Source organism: Corapipo altera, unplaced genomic scaffold, assembly GCF_003945725.1.
Source record: "Corapipo altera isolate COAL_440 unplaced genomic scaffold, ASM394572v1 181, whole genome shotgun sequence".
NCBI lineage: Eukaryota > Metazoa > Chordata > Aves > Passeriformes > Pipridae > Corapipo > Corapipo altera.
Window position 1 is genome coordinate 169,191 of NW_020884999.1, and position 21,535 is coordinate 190,725.

At 60.5% G+C, this 21,535-nt stretch overlaps 2 protein-coding genes across 2 annotated transcripts in view; both read right to left on the reverse strand.

Annotated features, from left to right (window-relative positions):
• Positions 1–1,860: 1,860 nt before the first annotated feature.
• On the reverse strand, positions 1,861–3,228 carry OVCA2 (OVCA2, serine hydrolase domain containing). Its single transcript, XM_027666877.1, has one exon. It carries the CDS (start codon positions 3,126–3,128, stop codon positions 2,421–2,423), a length of 708 nt encoding a protein of 235 aa, XP_027522678.1. The 5' UTR covers positions 3,129–3,228; the 3' UTR covers positions 1,861–2,420.
• Positions 3,229–3,242: 14 nt separating this feature from the next.
• The window catches only part of DPH1 (diphthamide biosynthesis 1), an 18,870-nt gene continuing 577 nt past the window's right edge, over positions 3,243–21,535 (reverse strand). Inside the window, exons 2-12 of the mRNA XM_027666876.1 lie at positions 20,742–20,894; positions 18,354–18,417; positions 10,576–10,697; positions 8,784–8,938; positions 8,011–8,132; positions 6,751–6,819; positions 5,827–5,983; positions 4,789–4,889; positions 4,410–4,488; positions 3,994–4,125; positions 3,243–3,626 (exon numbers count right to left, since the gene is read on the reverse strand). Of these exons, the coding sequence (XP_027522677.1) occupies positions 3,552–3,626; positions 3,994–4,125; positions 4,410–4,488; positions 4,789–4,889; positions 5,827–5,983; positions 6,751–6,819; positions 8,011–8,132; positions 8,784–8,938; positions 10,576–10,697; positions 18,354–18,417; positions 20,742–20,894 (1,229 nt within the window). The 3' untranslated portion in view covers positions 3,243–3,551. The remainder of the gene's footprint in view (positions 3,627–3,993; positions 4,126–4,409; positions 4,489–4,788; positions 4,890–5,826; positions 5,984–6,750; positions 6,820–8,010; positions 8,133–8,783; positions 8,939–10,575; positions 10,698–18,353; positions 18,418–20,741; positions 20,895–21,535) is intronic.

Consider the following 21,535-nt stretch of genomic DNA (forward strand, 5'->3'; position numbering starts at 1 on the left):
ACCCTCCCTGGGATGCTGGGAGAGGGCTGGGGGCTCTGCTCACCCGGGAGGGGGGAGCAAAGCTCTTCCCTGCCCAGTCACAGCCCTCTGTGGCCACGGCAGGCTCCTCACAAGCAGGCTCCTCACAAGCAGGGCCATAGGCAGGGCCTATCCCTGGGGTCAACCAGGTGACTCCGATGGTTGTGTTGGGGTATGGAAAGGGCCCACCTAGGGAGAAGAGGGATGACATTCCCCCTGCCAAAACATCCAGGCTCCCAGTGCTGCTGGGTAACACCAGTGGCTGTCCCCAGGGCCCCCTTGTCCCAAGCCAGTGGCATGGCTGCCACCCAGAGCCTGGGCTCGCTCCATTACCCCCTCATGCAGCAACAGCAACTGCTCCAGACTGTTTTGGGGGAAAAACCGACTCCCCTGGGCAGGTGGGAGAAGAGGAAACCCCCCCAACAGCAAAGTGAATGAGGGATGGGTGGACATCAGTCAGTCTTGTCTCCAGGCAGCTGAGCAGTGTGGCTGCATCCCAAGGACAGACTTGGATCTGCAAGAGAGGCACAGGCCAGCCCGAGGGCATCTTGCCAGCAGAAAAGGAGGGAGAGGGAAGGATTCCCAGGGCAAACCCCTCCGTCCGGCAGGGACACGCAGTGACAGCCGCGGGAGCCGCTTCCCTCCTCCCATCACACCGGGGCCCAGCAGGACCTCCCTCCGCTGCTCACACAGGCACCTCTCGCGGACGAGGGTCGCGTTTCTCTCTTTTTATTAGTTTATTTTAACCCGGTACAGGAGCCAACCGGCAGGAGCCATCTTTAAGCAGACCCTGGGAAGAGAGAGGCAGGTACTGCAGCACCCCAGCTCGGGTCACCCTTCCCTCCCCAGCCCACCCGAGGGAGCCGCCCGCAGAGCCCGCACCGTGCTGCTCACTCACCGCACCCTGGGCTCCTTCCCCATCCCGCCGCCAGCGAGCTGCCAAGTGCCTCCCTGTGCCCGGGAGCTGCCGGGGGTCGGCGGTGCGGGGCCGCAGTGCGGGCGGGCGGCCATGGCTGCGGTGCCTCCGCCGCGCCGGGCGATCGCCGCGGGGCCGGAGCTCGGCGGTAATTAAAGAGCTACGGGCGGGCTTGACGAGCGCGTCCCTCCACGGCTGCCCAGGGCTGAGGGGGCAGAGCAGAGACAAAAGCGCCGCTGCTTTGTCGCAGCTGGTCGCCGTGTTCGGCCGGAGCTGCTGCTGCTGCAGCCCTCCCCTAAAAACAGCCTCTCCAATGTGGTCACCAAGGAGTGCAGACATCCCACACCTTAAAATGAGCTGTGACACAAGCCCAGCTGAAGTGGCCAAGCCGGCCACCACTGCCCAAACTCCCCCCACAACACCCCCAGGACACCAGCCTGGAGCTGGGCTGCAGAGGAACTGCCTCATCCTCCTGACACCACCACCATTGTGCTGCTGAGTAACCAGCAACAAACCAAAAGGTAAAAACCTCCCAGGGCTGAGAACCACTCATTTCTGCTGCGTTGGTTTAACCCATGGCAGCTCCCAGGCCTGTTTTCAGCTGAGGGAACACGGGAAGGGCTTCAGCCCCTGCCCCTCTGCCTGCTCCTGTTGTCCTCTGGCCCTTGCATGGATGACACTGTGCTGCCCTGCTGCTCAGGCAGGGGGGAAATGAAGAATTTACACCCGATTTCTCTCTTTTGCCAACCATAAACCCCTAAGGAAAGCTGTGATTAGAGAAGACCTCGAAGCACAGCCCTGGCCTGACGCTGGTGCCCAACCTGCTCCAGCACTGCACTGGGCAGCAGCCAAGCAGGGCACCTTCACCTGTAACAGCAATAAAGGTTCCCATGTGCTCCTGGAAAATATTATCAGAGCCAGAAATTGAGTGACAAGTTTTTCTTGTTCATGGAGGCACTTTGTACAGGGAAGATTCAACACATGTACTGAACCAGCAGACACTTCACTCTTGAAACAAACACCAGCCAGGGGTGAGAGGGTTTTCCAGATCCAGACCAGCTGGAAGCTTGGCTTAATAGATATTAAAACCTGCAAATTTTGGGGGGGTAACAGCTGCAGGAGCTCTGTGATCTACAGACACTTCCTGTGGCTGAGCTGAGGGACCCTGATTTTGAGCAGCTACTCAAGTCTCTGGAAGCACTTCACACACAGAGCAGTGTCACCCTCCTGCCCTCAATCCTCTCAGAGTCACACTACATCTCATACAATGTCATATACACACATATGTATATAATTTTATATACATATATGATTATATGTTATTTATATATTATATACTCATGTATACAACAAAGCTGAAATAAAAAGGGAGATAAAGAACCATTTAGCTGGGCCCTGGGTGAACACTGCAGAGCACAGTGGTGCAGGGAGCTGCTGATGACTCTGGGGGCACCGAAACAGTCGTGGGTCACCAGAGCCCCCTTTATTACATAGACCGTTCTGAAACCTCCCCAACCCCTGGGGGCTCGGCCTGCCCCTGCCCGGGTCGGAAGCGTTCCAAGAATTCCAGGTAGGCTTTCTTCTGCGCCGCAGCCGCGGGGATGAAGTGTCCGCCAGGGTGGGCGAGCACCACCGGCTCCACGAAGCATCGGGCCAGCTCCACGCTGAGCGGGGCCGCGATCACGGCGTCCGTGTCCCCCACGACGTGCAGCGTGGGGAGGGCGATGGGGTCGCGGTAGAAGTGCCCGTGCGCCGGGGCGCGGCTGGCGAACCCGGCCACCAGCACGGCGAAGGCCACGGGGAAGCGCGGGTCGCCGCGGGCCCGCAGCGCGCACACCATGGCGGCCAGCGCCGCGCCCTGGCTGAACCCCAGCAGCCCGTCGAACGGTCCCTGCTCCGCCAGCGCCGCCGCCACGACCGACAGAGACTCCTCCAGCCCCTCCGGCGCCGCCGCCACCTCGCCCGCCTCGAACGTGCCGGGCCCCGAGAACCACCAGCCGCGGGGCGGGTCGTCCCCGTCGGGGTCGTCCTGGGCGGCGGCGGAGGACACGGGGTGCGGAGCGTCGATGGGAAGCAGCTCTGCGCGGCCGCGCAGGGCCTTGCGGAGCGCGCCGGTGCGCTGGCAGAGGCGGCGGGCGCTCTGCCGGTACCCGTGCAGCGCCAGCAGCCGCAGCGGCCGCGCCTCCGCCGCCATGGCCGCCGACACTGGGAGCGCCGCTTCCGCCTTCCCGCCGAAACGCCGCGCGCTGATTGGCCGGGGCAGGAGAGAGGGCGGAGCGGCGCCGCGGAGGTGGCAGCGCGCCCCCTGGCGGCGGGAGGCCGCAGAGCAGGGGAAGACGGGGCGGTCCCGAAGTGTCGGGACGGGACCCCCGGTGCTACTGGGGCTGCAGCACGGCCTGGCCTTGCAGGGAGTCACTCCCCGCGGGCAGACGGGGCGGTCCGTGCGGGCAGCGGTGTCGTCGAGTTACGGGGTGCGTCCGCATCCATTCCAGCGCAGGTACCGGAGGAGTGCCCCGGTGGTGCTTACCCTGGCGGGAGGCAGCGCCTGCGCCCCCCCCGGCCCTGCCCACGCCGGGTCCCGGAGCGCGGCGGCTGCAGGACCGGGTGCAGGCTGCCCTCACGAGGCTGCGGGGTCCCCGGTGCTTGGATTCTCCCCACCCTCCGGCGGGGCGGGGGGGTCGGGTGGCTTCTCCTGCAATGAAAAGGGGTTAAGGGAAGGTAAAGGGATGTTCCCATTCCCTGCCTGACCTGCGATGAGCCAGCCCGTGCTCAGCCCACAGCACCCCGCGGGGCACTTTGGGGGGACCGGACCCCCACCCCTGGGAGCCGTGGGACCAGGCGGGCGCTCAGCCCGGCAAATACTGGGAGGGGGGCTCTGGTAGCCCCCGCAAGCCAGGCTGGCAACGGCCCCGTTCCTGTTCTCCGGGAACGAAGCCACGCGGTGGCGCTTTTGGCACGCGGCACCGGCCACCAAACTGCACCGGGCGCTGCTCCCCCCGCCCGTCCCCGACACCGAGAGAGAAGGGACCCGCTGCCCCGGTGACCCCCCCGCCGCCCACCTGTGCCGGCCGCCCGCGGCGCGGGGGCTGTGTGCCGCCGTGGTTCGCCGTCCACGGCCCCAGGGACTGGCTGGCGTAGAAGTCCATGGGATAAGGCTGCTGCCACTCGATGTCCTGGAGAGCCACCGCAGCCTGTGGAGGGGACGGGGAGCCGTGACTGTGATGGGGAGGCTGGCAGTGCTGGGAGAGGTCCCAGCACAGTGGCTTGGTGTGCCGAGCAGGGCATTGCTGGAGCAAAAGCTCGAGGCACAGGGAATCCACTGGTTTCACAAGAGACTGGATATCCCAGCAGCCTGCCTGGATTGTGCAAGGAACACATATGGAGACAGGAAGGGATGCTGCCTGGCTGCAGGGACATCCCCAAGCCTGCCCCAAGCCAGGACTGCCCCCCCAAAAAACAAGAGCAAGGTGCTCACCTCGTAGGGTGTCAGCAGGGGCTTGCTGAAGGCTTCTCCCCAGTCAATGGAGAGCCGGGGACAGGCTACCTGCACCCACCTGGAAGGGACACAGGTGACAACAATGGGGATGAGCATTTTGGGAAGAACAAGCCACAGTGAAGCCCGTCAGTGGCACCCCAGAAGGTCTGTGCTGTGCCAGAGCCACCCTGGTAAGGACAGCCATGCCCCCTCCCTGCCCCGTGGGCACAGCTTGTGCAGGAGCGCACAGTGCTAACCCAGGTGACAGAAGGACAGATGTGGCAGGGATGGCTTCACGCAGGACTCAGAGGCCTGGAGAGGGATGGGGCACCCTGGGGACCCCATGTAGGGGGCTGGAGGAGGGGTCAGCAGCACTTACGCATCCACATCTGGGAAGAGCTGCAACTTGCTGGGGAAGATCTCAGACAGCAGCACCCGCACATAGGGCCGGCCCAGGGCACGGAGACGTGACTCCAGGTGCTGCCGGGGGGAAAAGGCATTCGGGGGAATTAGGGACCCCCATCAAGCCCCACAAGCCCTGCCCACTGTCCCTTCCTGTCCATCAGACCCTTTGTGGGTCCCAGCTCTGCCCCACGGCCGTGTCCCCTTGGCAGTCGCAGGCCAGGCACAGTGTCAGGGACTGCGGCTGTGGCTCCAGCTCTCCCCAGCACGTGCCTCAGCCTAATGAAGTAATTACTGCTCAATGACAACAATCTGTTCTCGTTAGCGGCTGCCTGCCCTGGGACACCCGCCTGCCGTGGGCTGGCTGTGGCCAGAGCCTGCAGGAGGAGAAGAGGGGTCAGGGATGTCCTTGTCCATTGGAGCTGCCACTCAATGTCCCCTGCCCAGCCAGCCCTGGCCATGCCCACGTCCTGCCCCCACAGAACAGCAGCTGCAGGACCTTGATGCCCTGCTCTGCCCACTGGTCCCTTCACTACCCCAAATCTCACTTGCAGCTACCCCAAAATTTCTAGGTGTGAGCAGGGCACCCCACGCCCATGGAGCAGGATACTGTTGTCCTGCTCCCCTCACCCAGCTGGGGTGCAGAAAGCACCAGCACAGCAGCTGAGCAGGGATGGTGAACCTGATCAGAAGTTCATCCAATTAAAACAAACGCAGGGAATTAATTGCCAACTGTCTGAGCAGGAGGGGATGGTCTCCAAGACTGGCCAGCTCTCCTCAGCAAGGGGCAGGTTTAATGAGCCCTTGTCCGGCCTCCCTCATCTGCTGCTAATTGCCCTGCTCGCTTAGCTTGGGGGCCAGTGGCCAGTGATGGGTTGCCAGTGGTGCCAGGTCCACCCTCGCCCCAGCAGCAAGGGCACTGTGCCAGTGGTGTCATTGCTCACCAGTCCTTACCCCCACCCAGCAGCAGCACCCAGTGCCCCAGCAGGGGCCATGCGGAGGAGGGGGCTGGTACCTGCAGGATTTTGGGGGAGCCCTGACGCCCCAGTGTGCCCAGGATGAGCCCCCAGCAGCGGGCAGTGGTGGCAGCGCGGATGGCATCCTGCCGAGCGCGGTGCATGCGCTCGTGGCTGTAGTGCTCCTGGGAGAACACCTTGCTGTAGGGGTCATACCTGCAAAGCACAGCCAGGCTCACACGCGCCCCAACACCTGCCCCCCGTCCATACTGGCCCCAAATGATGCCCGTCTCTCATTAGCACTAATTGCCTCCTACAGCATCTGTCCTCCTGGCTGATGTAGGACCAGCTCATTAGGGGACAAGGATAGGGACAAGTGTCCCACCACAGCACCCCAACACCCAGCACAGCCTGGGCTCTGCGCTCGGCTTCGTGCTCAGCTCCCCCCTCAACCCAGCTCATCAATTATGAAGAAATCTTTGATTTGTTGCTTTGTTTGACGAGGAGAATTTTAATCAAATCCCACTCGGGTTTCGGCAGCTTCACCAGCGCCATAAACCTGACGTGCGCCTCCCGTTCGTAACAAACGACCTACTAGGAAATTCAGATTCCGCCAAATGGGCCCAGCCTTTCACTCCTGATATTTCATCTGCTTTCAGCCGCCTCATCATCGCGCTTTATGGCCTCTGCCTGCAGCAGCCGGGCCTTAATGGCTGCACCTCCACGAGCTTTCACAGGTACTTGTCAAAATGTTTATATTCAGGCAGAGTAAATGGCTCGTGTTCATCTCCCCGCTGCACCTCCTCACCCACCCTGCGGCCTCTCACCTGCCTGTGCCTGCTGCAGGCAGCTGCCTGCCCAGCCATGGGGTAGGGGGTGCTCCTGGCATGCAGGGTGGGGACAGCTGGTCCCCGGTGTGCTGGGGGAGTTGGGGTGCTCCCCACCCACTCACACCCATGGGGGATTGGAGTGGGTGCCCATACCTGTATGCAGGTATCCCCGGGTTGGCAATCATGATGGACTCCAGGTGGAAGCGCCCGTCACCTAAATACCTGCGGAGAGGGGAGGGGGAGCTACAGCACATGGCAAACAGAGGCACCCATCCATGTGTCCACAGTTTCCCAAGCCACAGGTGTGTGGAGATGGCAGGAATCCAAGCTCCTGTGGTGGGGCCCAGGGACAGCAGGCACAGCCAGGGCTCCCTGTCTCTGTGCAGCCCCCAGCACGGTGCGGCAGGAGAGCAGCCATGCTCAGAGCAAAGAGGGATGCTCACCCAGGCACGGGGTGGCTGGGAGCTGCTCCATCTCAATGGCTGGTTCTAGACGTTGCTGCTTCCATTTCTAATCGGATTTCAAGTCAGCAATTACATTTCAAAGCCTTTCATTCAGCTGCCCTAATGGAGTGAGGGCTTGGAAAATGAATTCAGACGTAAAACTTGACTAGATTTTGCCCTTAATTGGAGAATGACATTTTGGGAGATCAAAGCTAATTTGTCTGCAAAAGTTAGCCCCAGAGACGGTGCACAGAAGAAAATAATAACGCAGGGAGGACGCAGGTAAGGCGGCCGGCTGGTACCGCACCGCCGCTCCTCTGGCAGTGGGAAGGACACGCTCTCGCCAATGCAATGCCAGCCTGGCCACCCTTTCCTGCTCCTGATGCCCTTGGAGAGATGGCAAGCAGAGCTGGTGTGGCTCAAGGTGAAGCCAGAGCTCCCACTGTGATTGTCCAGCAATCACAAGCTTGTTTCCCTGCACAGTCGTGCTCAGAAAGGCTCCCAGCAGCGCGGGTGAGAAGGAGCTCTTCAGGGCCCAAACCCACACCTGGGCTCCCCGGCTCCCTCCAAGGGTGGGGTCCTTGTATTTATTTATTCTGCAGCACACTGTATCCACAGTACATTAAGCATTTCCATTACCTAAAATAATTAGGTGATAGGAAGCGAAGTGCTCCCTCTAATTTGCTGTCCTTAAATAAAATTAATGTTGCTGTGATGTTGGGCCCCGGCCATTTGTCTTTTCCAATTATCCACCCGCCCTTCCATCTATTATCTATTCTGATATACGACTCAATTATTTCCTCTGTGCTACAAGCACACGCCACTTAAAGCAGCGTGAGGAGCTGGAGGGGGCCTGTCCCAGCCTGTGGATCTCCCCTCCCACCCCCCTGCCCAAAGCTGGGCAGGGGGTACAAGAAGGTTGGGCAGCCTGGGCCAGGTAGGAGAGTCCTGGAAGACTCCAGGTACTTACACAATGGCATCCGTGTCCTTGGCGAGCCGGGGCGATGTGCAGCCCAGGATCTCTCCTGGGGACAGTGGCTTACACTGGGGCACACACACCTTGTACTGGGAGCGCAGCTCCTGTGACGCTGCCTGCAGGAGAGGTGAGGTTAGCAGGGACAGACCACGGCACAGAGGGTGGCAAAAGACCCTTGGAAACACCCTGGCCCCGGCAGTCCCAGCTGTTGCATCCCAGCACAGAACAGAGGAAGGGAACCAGCCTGCTGGGGGTGGCACCAGTAACAGCCCCGCAAACCGGGATGCTCAGCGAAGCTCAACAAATGTATCAATTAAAAGACAAGGGAAAAGGCTTAACGCTTGGATAGCCCCGTGTTTAGATAGACATGGCTCAAGAGGCTCATTCATCTCCTCCCGTCCTGCCCAGCCGGCCGTTCAGGGGCAGACAGACAGACCCGCCGGAGCTTCCCCGGCCGCTGCCGGCACTGCATCAAAATGCCAAGTGCTCCACTGCCTGCCCTGACATTTACAGAGCAGCTCCTGGGGGAGCTGGGGAGGGGTGCCGCCATGAAACATTGATCAGAGTTATTATAAAGTACTTGATCAACATTACAGTAGCAGCATATTATTGCAGCGACTCGTCAGAGGGGAACCGGCACCACCGGCACCCCGGGGCAGCCACTCCCACCCCGGAGCTGGGACAGAAAAGGACTAAGCCAGGGGCCAAGGCAGGGGCAGACAAAGGCCCCATCCTGTGCCACGCACTGCCAGGGATCTCCATCTCACCTGCAGCGTGGAGACAAACTGGATGGTGCTGACGAGGGCCAGGGAGGCACCTGCCACGAAGTTGAAGCGAATGGTCTCAAGGAAATGGGATGCATCGATCTTTATGTCCACAAACACATAGAGCATCTTCAGCCCCTGAGTGGAGTTGATGGGAACTGGTGACAGGAGGAGAGAGGGTGTGAGTTTGGGCTACACCCAGGGCTCCAGTGAGCCCCAGACTGTTGCTGCCTGGAGGATAAAGTGTGTTGGTGGGGCTCCCTGCACCCCAACTGCCCTGGTGTGGGCAGGGTGGGCTGTGCCACCGCACTGCCTGTGCTGGCACCCTGGGCAGGGGGTGTAGATGGGATCCATGGAGAGCACCTGCTTGTTTCTTTCTGGATAATGGCAGCCTGGGGAATCAATGAACACAAATCTAATTACCCCCGGTGCTAAGAAGCCTTTGTCACTACGATTAAGTGAATAATTAAAGTACACAGAGTCCACATCGATCCGCAGCTCCGCATTCACTTCCCATTTTGGTGCTCTTCACCTGATCACAATTAAGTGCAAATTACTCCCTCCTGCGGGGCACGTGGGGCTGGGAGGGAGCAGGAAAGTGTCTGTGTGTCCTACCATCAGCCACGCCGGTGACAGGAGCATTGGGAGCAGCCCAGAAGGAGTCTAGCACCCCCCCAGCACCCTGTGGGTGCCCTGTGACCCACCCAGCCCAGTGAAGGCAAGCAGATGGCAGCTGGGCTGGTGACAGTCAGCCTGGGCAGTGCCTGCCTGTCCCTGTAGGGAGCAGTTCCAGAAGATGTGACTCCCATTTCCCAGAGCAGCCCAATGGATACAGTCCCTTCCTCCCCTTCGTATTGTTCATTCATGAGCAGCAGGATACAAACCAGGAGTTTTATACTCCCTGTTCCAGTGGTGCCCATAACCCTCCTTCCATAACAAAGCACCAAGCACAGATATTTATCGCCACCAACACTCTCACCGACGTGGCTTTTAGGACAGAGTTCTCAACTGGGGAGTCAGTATTTCACACGGAGCCTGATGCAATTCTTCAAATCCATTTATACGACCCCATAAACGTCCAGGAGGGCTGCCAGCTGCCGGGAGCATGGCAGCAGCAGGGATGCACGCTCCTGCCGCTCGCTACGGCAATTCTGCAGATCCACCTTAAAACCCAGAGCGTCTTATTGTTATTTTTGGGCTGATTCCATCCTGGGTGGACTTCAAAGTTAGCAGCATCTGGGACAGCAGCACAGTTTCCATGGCAACTGGATCCAGAGTACTGTCCGCCTGGGGAGCACACAGCCTCCTCCTCCCTTCCCCGCCCAGCCTGCGCTGTACCGGCAAAGCTCCCTTCCCCAGCCCCGAGGCCAGTGGGACCCCCAGGCCCTCACTCCCCTCTGCCATCATTCCTGACTTCCCCCAAAGCCCACGGAGGTAGGGTGGGGGGGCAAGAGCAGCCTCATCCCCCTTGGCAGCTCCTGAGCCAGTGGGGTCCTGCCAAGCCATGGCCCTGCTGCTCTGCTCTTGGGCACAGGGCTGCGATCTGTGCGCTGCGGCGGCCGAGCACGCCCTGCTGCGCCCAAAATCCTGCCCACAGGCAGCCACTCAGCCAGCCTGGCCCAATGCAAAGCCAGCAGATGAGGCTGGAGAACAGAAATCCCTCTGGGAAGGGATAAGCCCTTGGCACTAAGTCTCTGAGCTGGTGCTGAGCAGGGCGGGCACAGTGGCACAGCACAGCCTCTGCAGTGCCATGTACGGCCACCCTGGCAGTGCCACGGGGCTGAGTGTCACCTACTTAGGCAGCTGTGTCCATAGTGCACCAAGAAGTCAGCGCCCAAGGCCCGGGCCGTGTAGTCGTCCACGCAGCACGCGCCGTAGGTCACATCACCCATCACCACGGCCTCTGCGCCCGTGAACCTGTGGGAAGGCACAGCAGTGAGGGTCGTGGCTGGCTGTGTCACCACAGCCCAGGTCCTGCCCCCCAGCCCCGTGGCACTGGGGGATCCCGCGCTGCCACCGAGCCACGCGCCAAAGAGGACAAGCACTGGCTACTCTCCGAGATGTCAACATGATTAAGCTGGAGAGCGGTAATCCGCCTCTTCAATTGGGTAAAGCTGTTTGCAATTCAGCGGATTATCCACTCATCAAACAATACGCTGCCAGCTTCCTAATGCTCCAGCAGGGAGAGCAGCAGAGGGAGACCCAGCACAATGTGGTGCTGCCGCTGTCACCAGCCAGCCCTGGGGACTGGAGCCACCAGGATGGGCAGAACAGCCACAGTGGCATCTCCAGCCAAGCTGGCTGAGCCTGCATCACCCCATGCCTGGGCACCATGTGAGCCAGTGCACCCTAATCTGCGCCTGGCTGTGTCACCCATGGGTGCCAGTTTGGCCAAGCTGGGTGTGCTCCAGGAACAGCTGGTGCTGAAGTGGCACTTGGCAAGGAAAAGCACCGAGCAAACACTGGTGCTGTCCCCTATCCCTGCTCTGGGATCCCGGCATTCCATTGCAAGTCCACCTGGCACCTGCCAGCCAGTGGATAGAGGGGCACACACCAGCACCGAGCAGCAAAGCCAGGGCTCTGGCATGATTCAAAGGCACTTCCTTTGTGGGTATTTTATTGCACCATTTCGGGGGATTATTAGCTTGGCTGCCATCCCAGGGAGCTGCCGTGGTAGCTTACGGAGGAGAGCAGGTATTGCAATGACAAAGCCCCGTGCCTGGAGGGGCTGCTTAAACCAGATGCTAATTCCTTATTTACTCCAGGCCGCACCAGCAGCTGTAGCTCGGTGCCAGCGGGGTCCCCCCTGCTGCTGGCACGGGGCTGGGGCAAAGGGGGCCGGGGGAGGAGGGGGCCCTGGTACAGTGTCACCCCCCAGCAGCACCCAGCGCTGGCTGGGGGCCAGGGTCCTGCACTCCCCCCAGGCGCCAGGCAGGGAGCGTTACGTCGGCAGCAAGAATAGAAATGGTGGGCAGAGCTGGGCAGATGGCAGAAGGTGGAGAAATGGTGGAGCGTGCTGAATATTAACAGCTCCGGCCTATCTGTCACCACCCGGGGACGGGGACAGGGGAGTAGCTCTGCTGGAACATCCCCGGAGAGGGGGCAAAGCCATCCTCACCTCCTGCATCCAGCCTGGGTATCTCCCATTCCATGTAGTTTTCCAAGGGTTGGGGATGCAGCTGGGGAGCGTCAGAAGACAGACCAATCCTGCCAGCTCCCAAATCCCACGATCCCTCGCTGCCAGTGTGGCCCACATGGGCGGATGGTTCCTCCACTGCCTGCATGGCCACACCGTGGGGCTGGGGGCTGCCAGTGAAGGTTCGAGAAGGCTCTTCCCACCCTCTCAAGCCCTCAGCCCCCTCCTCTAATGAGAGGTGATGAGATGAACATGAATCAGACTCCACACATCTCAGCAAAAGTGGAAAATTATTCAGCTCCTTAAGATTCAGGACGGGGAGGTCTGACTCAGAGCGGCAGCCAGCGCCGCTTAATTTTTTATAGATTAAAATGTATGCAAATTGGCCCAAACCCCAGAGAAAGTCCCTGGGGGTGAAGAGAAAGAAAGTGAAATAGCAGCGGTGGAGGAAGGAGGGCAGAGGTGCCCGTGGCCCCTGCCCAGCACGCAGGGCTGCAGCCAGGAGGTACATGGCCACTGGCCCACAGGCATGGAGAGCCAGGGCTGAGCCCTGCCCCAGACATGGGGAACATTCCTGCTCTGGCTTTCAGGAGAGGAGCCACAGCTGAGCAAAGATGCTGCGGGATGATGGCTGGTGAGGAGGGAACTCAGTAGTGCTGCCACTGCAGCTGGCAAGGCTGGAAGAGCGGCAGGAGCCTGGTGATGCCACAGGAGGGGCACCTGGATGCCACAGCACGCATCGGGATCACTGGCTCTGGCTGGGCTGGATGGTGGAGCGGAGCAATAATCATCTCCCGAGACAAATCAAAGGCAGGCGTGAGGGCCTCCCCTTGATGTTTTAATCAGTTCGGTGTCGCCAGAGTCTTTCATCAAACTACAGAGGAAGGAAATGTCAATTAGCAGCCACCTGCCTCTGACACAGGCTGGGGAGCTGCTCACCAACCAGACAGGACCAGGATTCGGGCAAGGAGCAGCCATGGGAGCGTCCTTGCTGGTGTTTTGTGTCCCTGGAAGTCATCGCAGCCGCGGATGGGTCCCAGCAGCGCGCTGCCAGGGAGGACGCGGTGACGGGGATGTCCCCACCCAGCGCAGAGACGCTCACTACAGCTGGGAGCTCATGAATATTGAACACGTGGGGAGGTTATTCATCTTTTACGTCCCGCAAACCCGGGCTCATTCTGAAAAACTGCCTGGCCTTAGCATTTTTCTCATCTTCCTCTAATTCATTATCTCCTTCTTTAAACAGATGGCTCCCAAAATCCCATTTATAAAGCGCCATGCTCAGCACTGGCAGGATGTGTGCCCGGGCAGGCCAGGTCCCGGCCCTGACCCCAGGCACTGGGACCCCCAGCCCCACCCAGCCCCACTCTCCCCTGGGCAGCACAGGATGGAGGTGACAGTGACCCAGGGACAAGTTTGGGGGTTGAAAATGCTGGGTCAGAGACAGGTACACATGAGGCCCTCATGTCCCCAAGCATGGGGTGGCCAGACTCTGTCACCTGAGCACAGGCAGTTGGCCGGAGCAGTCCTGATTTATCCCGGCCCCTTGACAGATGAATGAGAGTGTTTGCTGCTGGCAGGAGCGGGAGGTCCCCTGGCAGTGTGTGAATGATACAGTGCTGGTCCTCGAGCCATGAAGCAGAGCCACTCTCCCCAGCAGGGAGGAGTCCTCAGCCCCAGCTTGTCCATCATGCCTGGCCCCACCAGGCCTTGGTGGGGAGGGGATTCAGGGGACCAGGTTGAGAGTGACTGGTCGTGGAACCAGCACTGCGATGCCGGAGTGCCTGCATGTCCTGCTGGGAACAGAGACATGGAGCAGACCGCTCCTTGCTTCAGACCCACGAGCACCCCACAAAACACACACCCACTGCCTGCCCTGCACCCCAGCCCAGCCTGTCCCAGGACAACCGTGGATGCTGCTGTCCTGGGCTGTGGGGGCTGATTGCAGCCCTGGCCGAGAACAATGCACTTAATTAGCGGAGAAGCCCATCACCAAGCCCCATTACCACACTCCCAACTTCATTAGTACAGGAAGGCTGCACGTAATTAAAGTAATGAGTTTGCAATTTTATTGCAATCGGCGCTGGAAGAGCCCTGCTGCAGCTGGGCAATCACAGGACCCTGCTGAGCCTCTGCAAGTGGGTCAGGAGGGGGAGAGGTGGGTGTCCCTGCAGCCCCCCAGGAGCAGCCATCTCTGGCTGGGTCCCCTCCCCTCAAGGGACCTCCCTCTCTGTCCTCACTGGTGGTGCCAGAGCCGACACCACCATCACAAGGGACATGTCCCAGAGTATTCCAGCTTTGTTGGCCCTGTAACTGCAAAAACCCCCACAGTAAGGCAAACCAAGGGCCAATGCATGGTGGTGGCAAAGCCACCAGGTGCGTTCTGCACCTATATGGTGCCTGTTCCCTCTTCACCATGGCCAGGCCACAGAGCCCTCTAGGATACAAGGAGGTGGCACAGAGCATGTAGTGGTGGGCACCACACCTGCACTGGCACACCCCAGCCCTGGGAGGTGCCAGCCCTATAGATCCCACATATTTTCCCCTGCCCAGTTCCCCTCGTGCAGTCACCACCCGGGTAGAAGGTTTTAAACATGTCCAATGAAGTGTGAACTTCATTCTTCCTAATGATGTTGTTGTGTGGTTAATGATGGTGATTAAATTCCCCTGCACAGCGTGCACCACTCTGCCAGTGTCTCCAGGTTGTGCTTAAAGGACAAGGGGAGAAGAGAAGGCAGCACTGGCCAGCAGAGCTGCAGCACTGTGCAGCTGAGGCCGGATCCTGACCTCTCAGTGTCCCAGGATGGTACTTTGGGACCTCCTGGTCATGCTGCCAGCTTTGCCACAGCACTCAATGCCACATGGCTGACCTGGTCGCCAGGGGACTCGGTGACTGCATGGCACTGGAACCTGCTGGGCACATCAGCCATGGCACCGGGGACTGCCAGGCACAGCAGCTATCAGGGGCTTTTTGTCCTGGCCAAAGTGGGGCATTTCAAGTTCTGCCACAGCTGCTGGGCCATGTGCACAGATGTTTAACTCTTTACTGCCCAACCAGAGATGATTCAAGACCCCCCGTCACTTTGAAAAATCCCCATGCACTCCTGGGCACATCAAGGCACAGTCACCAAGATGGTCTGCACCCCTCCAGCACCACCTCACGCGGATGCTCAAAAGCCATCAGGATTTGGGAGGTTTTAAGGCTGTGGCAGAGCAGCCTGTGCAGGCACCAGGACATCCCTGGCCCGTCTTCCCATCACCCTTCCCTGCCACCAAGCCATGGCTGATTAGCAGGAACCACTCTCACCATCGTGGCACACAGACAGAGGGATTAGCAGCTGCAAAGCCTGACAGCCGACTTTATTAACACGGAATCAAAAGCCCAGCTGAGAGCCCAGCTGATCCGTCTGCTCCAGCCCCAGCAGGGAGGGGAGCAGGCGTCCGCTCCCGGCTACACAACCCCCCTGCTACAAGCCGGTGGTGCGGGGGGCACGGCTGCCGCCTCCCCGGCACGGCACGACAGCGGGTGGGCTGGGGGCTCTCCCCTCCCTGAGCCGCGGTCCGAGATCCCCCCACGCGGCTCTCCATGCTGCCGCCCCCCAGCACGAGTTACCCTCTGCCGAATTACATCAGCCGTGACAAATGGAGCCAATTTGGAAGGTGCCGCGAGAGCGTCGTGATGCGGTGCCGGCAGCGCGGCAGACCCCAGCCCTGCCGCCCCCCCCCAGCTGGCCGCTCGCCCCGGCACAGCTTTGACAATGACAAACCTATTAACACTAATTAACTGGGCCTCACACCGGTCAATGCTCCAAGTGCACTCTCGATTTCAAAGGCTCCAGGCTAAGAACCCCACTGGCCTTCCCGGCGGCAGCGGCTGTGACAGTTTGGCTACATCTTCATCCCTGTAGCCCCTTGGGGCTCAGCAAGCGCCAGTGCAATGCTGGGAAGCCCAGCCAGGCCCCACCTGGCAGCCCTCTCCTCTCCTTGCCCCACCAGGGCTCCATAGGGGCCTTTTCGCTCCTACATTGCAGTGAGGGATGCAGTGACACTGCCATCCTCCTGCATGGGGACAGATGGAGGACTGTGTCCTCCCTTAGCCATCCATGCCGCAGCACCGTGAGCCACGTCCCTGCTCTCGGCTCTCCCCAGCATCGCCAGGTCACGGCACAAATATTGTATTAAAAGGCAGCTCTGGCAGAAGGGATAAATATTCCATCTGAGCGGCAGCTGACACGGCTCTGGCTGAGCTGGAACACAAGAGGTTGGGCATTGTCACCCCAGGGGCACCAGCCCCGGGCATGGCTCTGCAGCCATCAGCAGAGCGCACAGAGGGAGGGGGAGCTCGCTGGCATCCCCAAACCCCAATTCCCACCAGCAAGGATGGGGCAGGAGGCTGTGGGGATGGGCTGGGGAGAAGAGCTGCTCACTGAGCAACGCCCCCAATGCGGGCACAGGTATCCCCAGCATGCTCAGCCCTCGCATTCTGTCTGTCACCAGAGGGAAGTGGACACGCCAGCCCAGGGCTGATGGTACCCTGAGCCCACGTGCCCAGGCTGGCCACGGCAGCCACCACCAGAGCACATGGCTGCAGTAATTCCCGTCACGTCGGAGGCTCGTCCGGCCCCAGTGCCGGGTGAGGAGGGCCAGCAGGAGCAGCGGGCCGAGCTGCAATTCCACATTAATGCTGGCGATGAATATTAATAGCAGGAAGAGGCAGGCACTAACGAGGCCACCTGCCGACTCACCTCCGGCAGTGGAACTGGGTCCCAAGTGTGTCCCCAAGAGAGCAGGGACAGGGCTGGGCTCACTCCTGCCCACAGCCACAATCCTCCAGCTGGCAGTGCTGATACCCAGCATGGCCACATCCCCAGCCAGAATCCTGGATGGTACCCAGTGCTCTCAGCAAGGGACCAGCAATGGGGGCGTCTCTGAGTGCTGCATGGTGGCATAGAGGGAAGGATACAGCCCCCCTACACAGCCTCGAGGCTATCCCCCATCCAACCACCATTCCATCAGTGCTGCCACATCCCCTCCCTTGGCTGGGCACCCCCACCCACACAGCACCCATCTCCCACCAGCACCCCTCACCCTGGCACCCAGCATCCCTCCTCAGCCCTGCGGAGCACCCCTGGCAGGGAGGGTGGGACCAGCAGGGATGCCAGCACCCCAGAATCCACCGGCACCCTGGCATTCAGCACCCTGGAATTCACCATCCACCGGGAAGTGAGGCTTAAGGTTTCATTCAGATAAAAGAGCCCCTTAATCCGCTGCCTTTGAAGTCGGAGACATGAAAGCGGCTGGGTGCCAAAGCCGGAGAGGAGGCAGCTCCACTTAAAGGGACAAACCCACGCGGAGCTGCCCACACTCACACCCATCCCCTGCCCCCCACACCCGTCCCCTGCCCACGCCCACCTTCCCACCGAGCTGGGGCTGCCGCGTTCCCGCGGGGGAAATGATGGCAAAGCGGGGGCAAAGCCCGCGTGCACGGCCGCCTTCCCACCCGGCACGGCAGCGGCTGCTCAGCTCCTGGCGGCAGGGAGGCTGAGCCTGCTGGCCCAGGGAAGGCAGCTGCTAATGAGTGCCACGACCCCCATGGCAGACGAGGCACACGGTGCTATTAGCACTAATTCACTGTGCTAAAGCAGAGAGGGGCTGGACAGGGGGCCGGGGGCGGGTAGGGAGGAAGAGAGAGACGCTCGGGTGATAAAGAGATCACGGCCAATTTCTGCAAGGTGCCTGCATCCACTGTCACTGCACAGCCCAGCTCCTCTCCGGGAGGAGAGCCTCAACCTCGGCCCCAAGCAACACTGAAAAATTCAGAGAGGAGCTGTGGGGAAGGTGTTGCCCAGCAGGAGTCGCTTGCAGTGACCCCTCCTGTGCCATCACCATGGCCTCAAGAAGCCTCCCCAGCCAAAAAAAGGCTACCCCTGAGCTTCTCCGTGCCGGGCAGCATGACTGCAGAGACAGGACGAGGAGGACAGATCAGTGCTGCAGTGGTGGCCCCGCTGCCAGCCCTCCCCTGGCTGTGGCAGTTCTGCCGTGGCGAGTGCGGGCACCGGGCTGGCGTCAGCCGGTTGTTGACACGGCTGCTCCCCAGCTCCAGCACCCCCACGGGGCCCTGACATACCGAGCCTGTCAGCAGCTCCCAGCACAGCAGCGAGGGGAGGAGAAGCCGAGTGGTGAGGGCTGGGCTGGCGCTGTGCCGGTCCCTGTCCCCAGGGCTGGCAGCAGGTCCCTGTGACCTGCCGCAGGGCAGCAGCACTGCCCAGTCAGGGTACGGCCCCGTGAGTGCAGCCACACTGGGGCCCTCCACACTCCCTTGTCCATAATCCTGGGCCTCATCCTACCCAGCGGTCACCCCACTCCCAGCAACAGCTCCCACCCCCTCGCCAGCCCCCAGAGTCCAGCAGGGAAGCATGGAAAAGCCATGGTCTTACCGCTCAATGATGTCCGCGATGGTGCAGGCGAACATGAGGAGCCCTTCTGGCATCTGCAGGGCCACTGGGAAGACAAACAGATCTGGGGTTAAGAGGGGCTGGAAGGGACATCCTGAAGTGGGGGCCTGGGCACCAGCTCCAGGGTGAACACACTCAGCTCGAGCAGCAGCCACAGAACCACCCTCCCCAAAACAGCCAGAAACTGGCCAGAAGTTCCAGTGGCTTGGACAGCCGGGGTGCACATTGTCCTGCTTTAGGCCATATCCACTCTCCCTGCTCACGGCCCCTGAGTACACACCTCATCCCTCTCTGAACCCGCTGACACTGCTGGTCTCTCCCGCTTCCCGCAGTAATGAGTTCCAGATTTTAATTATGTGCTGCACAGGAAAAGGTACTTTCTTCTGTTTATTTTAAACCTGCTCCTAATAATGTAAACGTGTGCCCCTGGTTCTCCCGGTACAAGAATGAGTGAATAATCATCCCCTGTTCAGCCTCTCCACATCATTCACAATTCTACATCCCTATCATATCCCCATTCGTTCACCTCTTTTTCCAGCTAAAGGATCTAAATCTATTTAATCTCTCCTTATACAGAAGCTGTTCCAAACCTTTGATCATCCTTGCTGCCCTTCTCCACACCTCCCCTTCCTGCTCCTCTCCCCATTTCAGCAGGGTGGCCAGCGACGATGCAGCATTGTGCTTAGCAGGAATTTATCCAACAACAAATGATGTTCCTGGTTTACTCCCTCCTCGCAGCTCAGAACAATCCCTTCCAAAGACCAGCTGGGCCTCCCAGTGCCTGGGGTCCAGCCAGGAGCCCTCCACGGGGTGGTGGGGAGGAGGAGGGACCGTGCTGGGGGAGATGAATGGAGGAGGCCCCATTAATCCCATTGTTGTTTCACCTCCCATCCCGCTCAGATATCCCAGCTTCAGTGATATCTATCCAAACATTCTCTCCAGATGCTCCTTCAACAAAATCCCCATGCTGCCAGGCCCAGCCTGCTGGCCAGTGTGGAGCTGTGTAAAGACCTGGCTCAAACTGGGCTAATCCCACCCTGTTCCAACCAACAGGGCCCAAGGAAAGCTGCGTGTGCTCTGCCAGCCCCCGCCTGGCCTGGCAGAGCCAAGAACTCAGGGGCCCAGAATCCCCCAGCCCATTTGGGACCATTTTTGCCCATTTGGGAACATTTTGGCTCATTTGGGACTGCCCTCCACCTCAGACCTACAAATAGCTTTGCCTTCCCCCACGAGGGGTTGGCAGGAGGTGGCTGGGTCACTCTGCACCGGCACAGCACGATGGGGACAGGGGGTGCCACCCCAGCCCCCCCCAAACCCCGCTGCAGGCAGGGCACAGGCAGGGCCGGCTCAGCCCAGTGGGAGGCTGCGTTCCCCCAGCAACGAGCCCCTGGCTGGGCTCTGCACAGGCGGATTTTTAAATCCCAGCACGGCTGGCTGGCTGATGGGCTCCGCTCCCAGCTCGGAAGCCTAAATCCCAGCCGCATATTTACATTTAATTAGGAGGTGCCAAGCAGCAAAACACAGCAGAGGAAAGCCAGAGCGGCATGGCTGGGTTGCCTCGCCGTGTCCTGGTGGGACAAATCCAGCCCTGCCTCCCGCACCACAGCTGGGATGGGCCGGGCAGCCCCCCCTCCGGCATCACAGCCGGGACCAGCTCAGCTCCCAGAACATCCCCCGTGACGCCTGCCAGCCCTGCCAGCTCAGTGCCAGCTGGCAGAGACATTCCCAGGTGGATACAGCATTTCAACCTGGCTCTGCCCAGAGCCCCTGGAGCTACACAACCCCAGGAGCATTTGAAGGGAGGGTGGGGATGCTGGTGACATCCAGGGGTGGAGGGAGAGGCTCCCTGTCTGATGCCTGTAGCTGGTCACACACTGCTTTAGTGGGATGCACAGGCCACGAGGGAAAGCCTTGGCATCACCCCTGAGGCCACCAGTGCCACTCCCCACCTCTCTGGGGCTGCACAACCCCCTGAGGACCCCAAGGAAGGTTCAGACCAGAGCTTCCCACCAGTTCCACGAGTGCCCAGCCTTGCAGGGCTCCCCCTTCCCAGCCCCGGCAGCATGTCAGGAAAGCACTGGGAGAGGAGAGAGGAGCACAGCAGGGACCTGGCCAGCATCCCAGACACATCTCCAGGCTGACAGGTCCGAACAGCTCAACCTGTCCTGTCCAATGTGATTTTAATCCAGAGATACAGATCTATTAACCCCCCTCGAGGGAAGGGGAGCTCGCCAAGACAGAGCCTAAACAAGCCAGGGCACTCCAGACAGCTCGGAACATCCTCTGCCCCAGCCTCATCCACCCCAGGGGGGGGGTCCCAGTGGCACCAACCATCCCCAAAACCTCTCATCCCCCGGGGTCAGCGCTCACCCTTCCTGGCCTGAGCCTGCCGGATCCGCCAGATGGTCTTGGGGATCTCGAAGTTGTAGTTTGGGGGCAGGGCCTTCACTGCCTCCTGCAGCTCCGAGTTTCCAAGGATCTCCTCGGGGATCTGCTGTGCCACGTGTCGCACGGGGGCTCGGGCTGTGGGACAAACGGGAGGGGGGAGCTAAAGGAGGGGTCAGGAGAGCAGAGCACCCAACAGCCCACGGGCCACCAGGGTCCTCGCTGCCCTCATGCCAATTCCTGGGACTAGCAGGAGGAGTCTCTGTGCTCAAACACCTCGGGACAAGCAGGAGAAGAGGTCTTTGTACTCAGACCCTGTGGAACAAACAGGGGAAGGTGGTGGGGTCCTGCCCTTCACGCTGCGAGCAGATTGCTGCTGCTTTTTGGGAGGAAAAGAGGGGGGTTTAGCCCAGAAAGCAACACCGTAACCACGTGAAATCCTCTGAGTGCACATCACACATAACCCCTCGTGCCTCATCCGCCAGCACCCCGGCGACACCCTAACGCACCCCTCCTTCCACAGCAAGGGGATCCCGTTATCCCACCGGGAAAAAAAGCCACCAGCGGCGGGTGATCCATCCCCGGGGAGCCTCATCCTGAAGCCGCCCCCCTCCCAGCACCCGCCCCCCCACATCTCGGCGATGCCAGAGAGCGGCGGGGGAGTGACAGCAGGGGGATTATTCACTATTTCCAGCCCAACACCGGCACTCATGAGCCACCAAAAACCCTTCCCCGCACGGCCCACGGGACAACAGACAGAGGGCCAGCTGGGCCGGGAC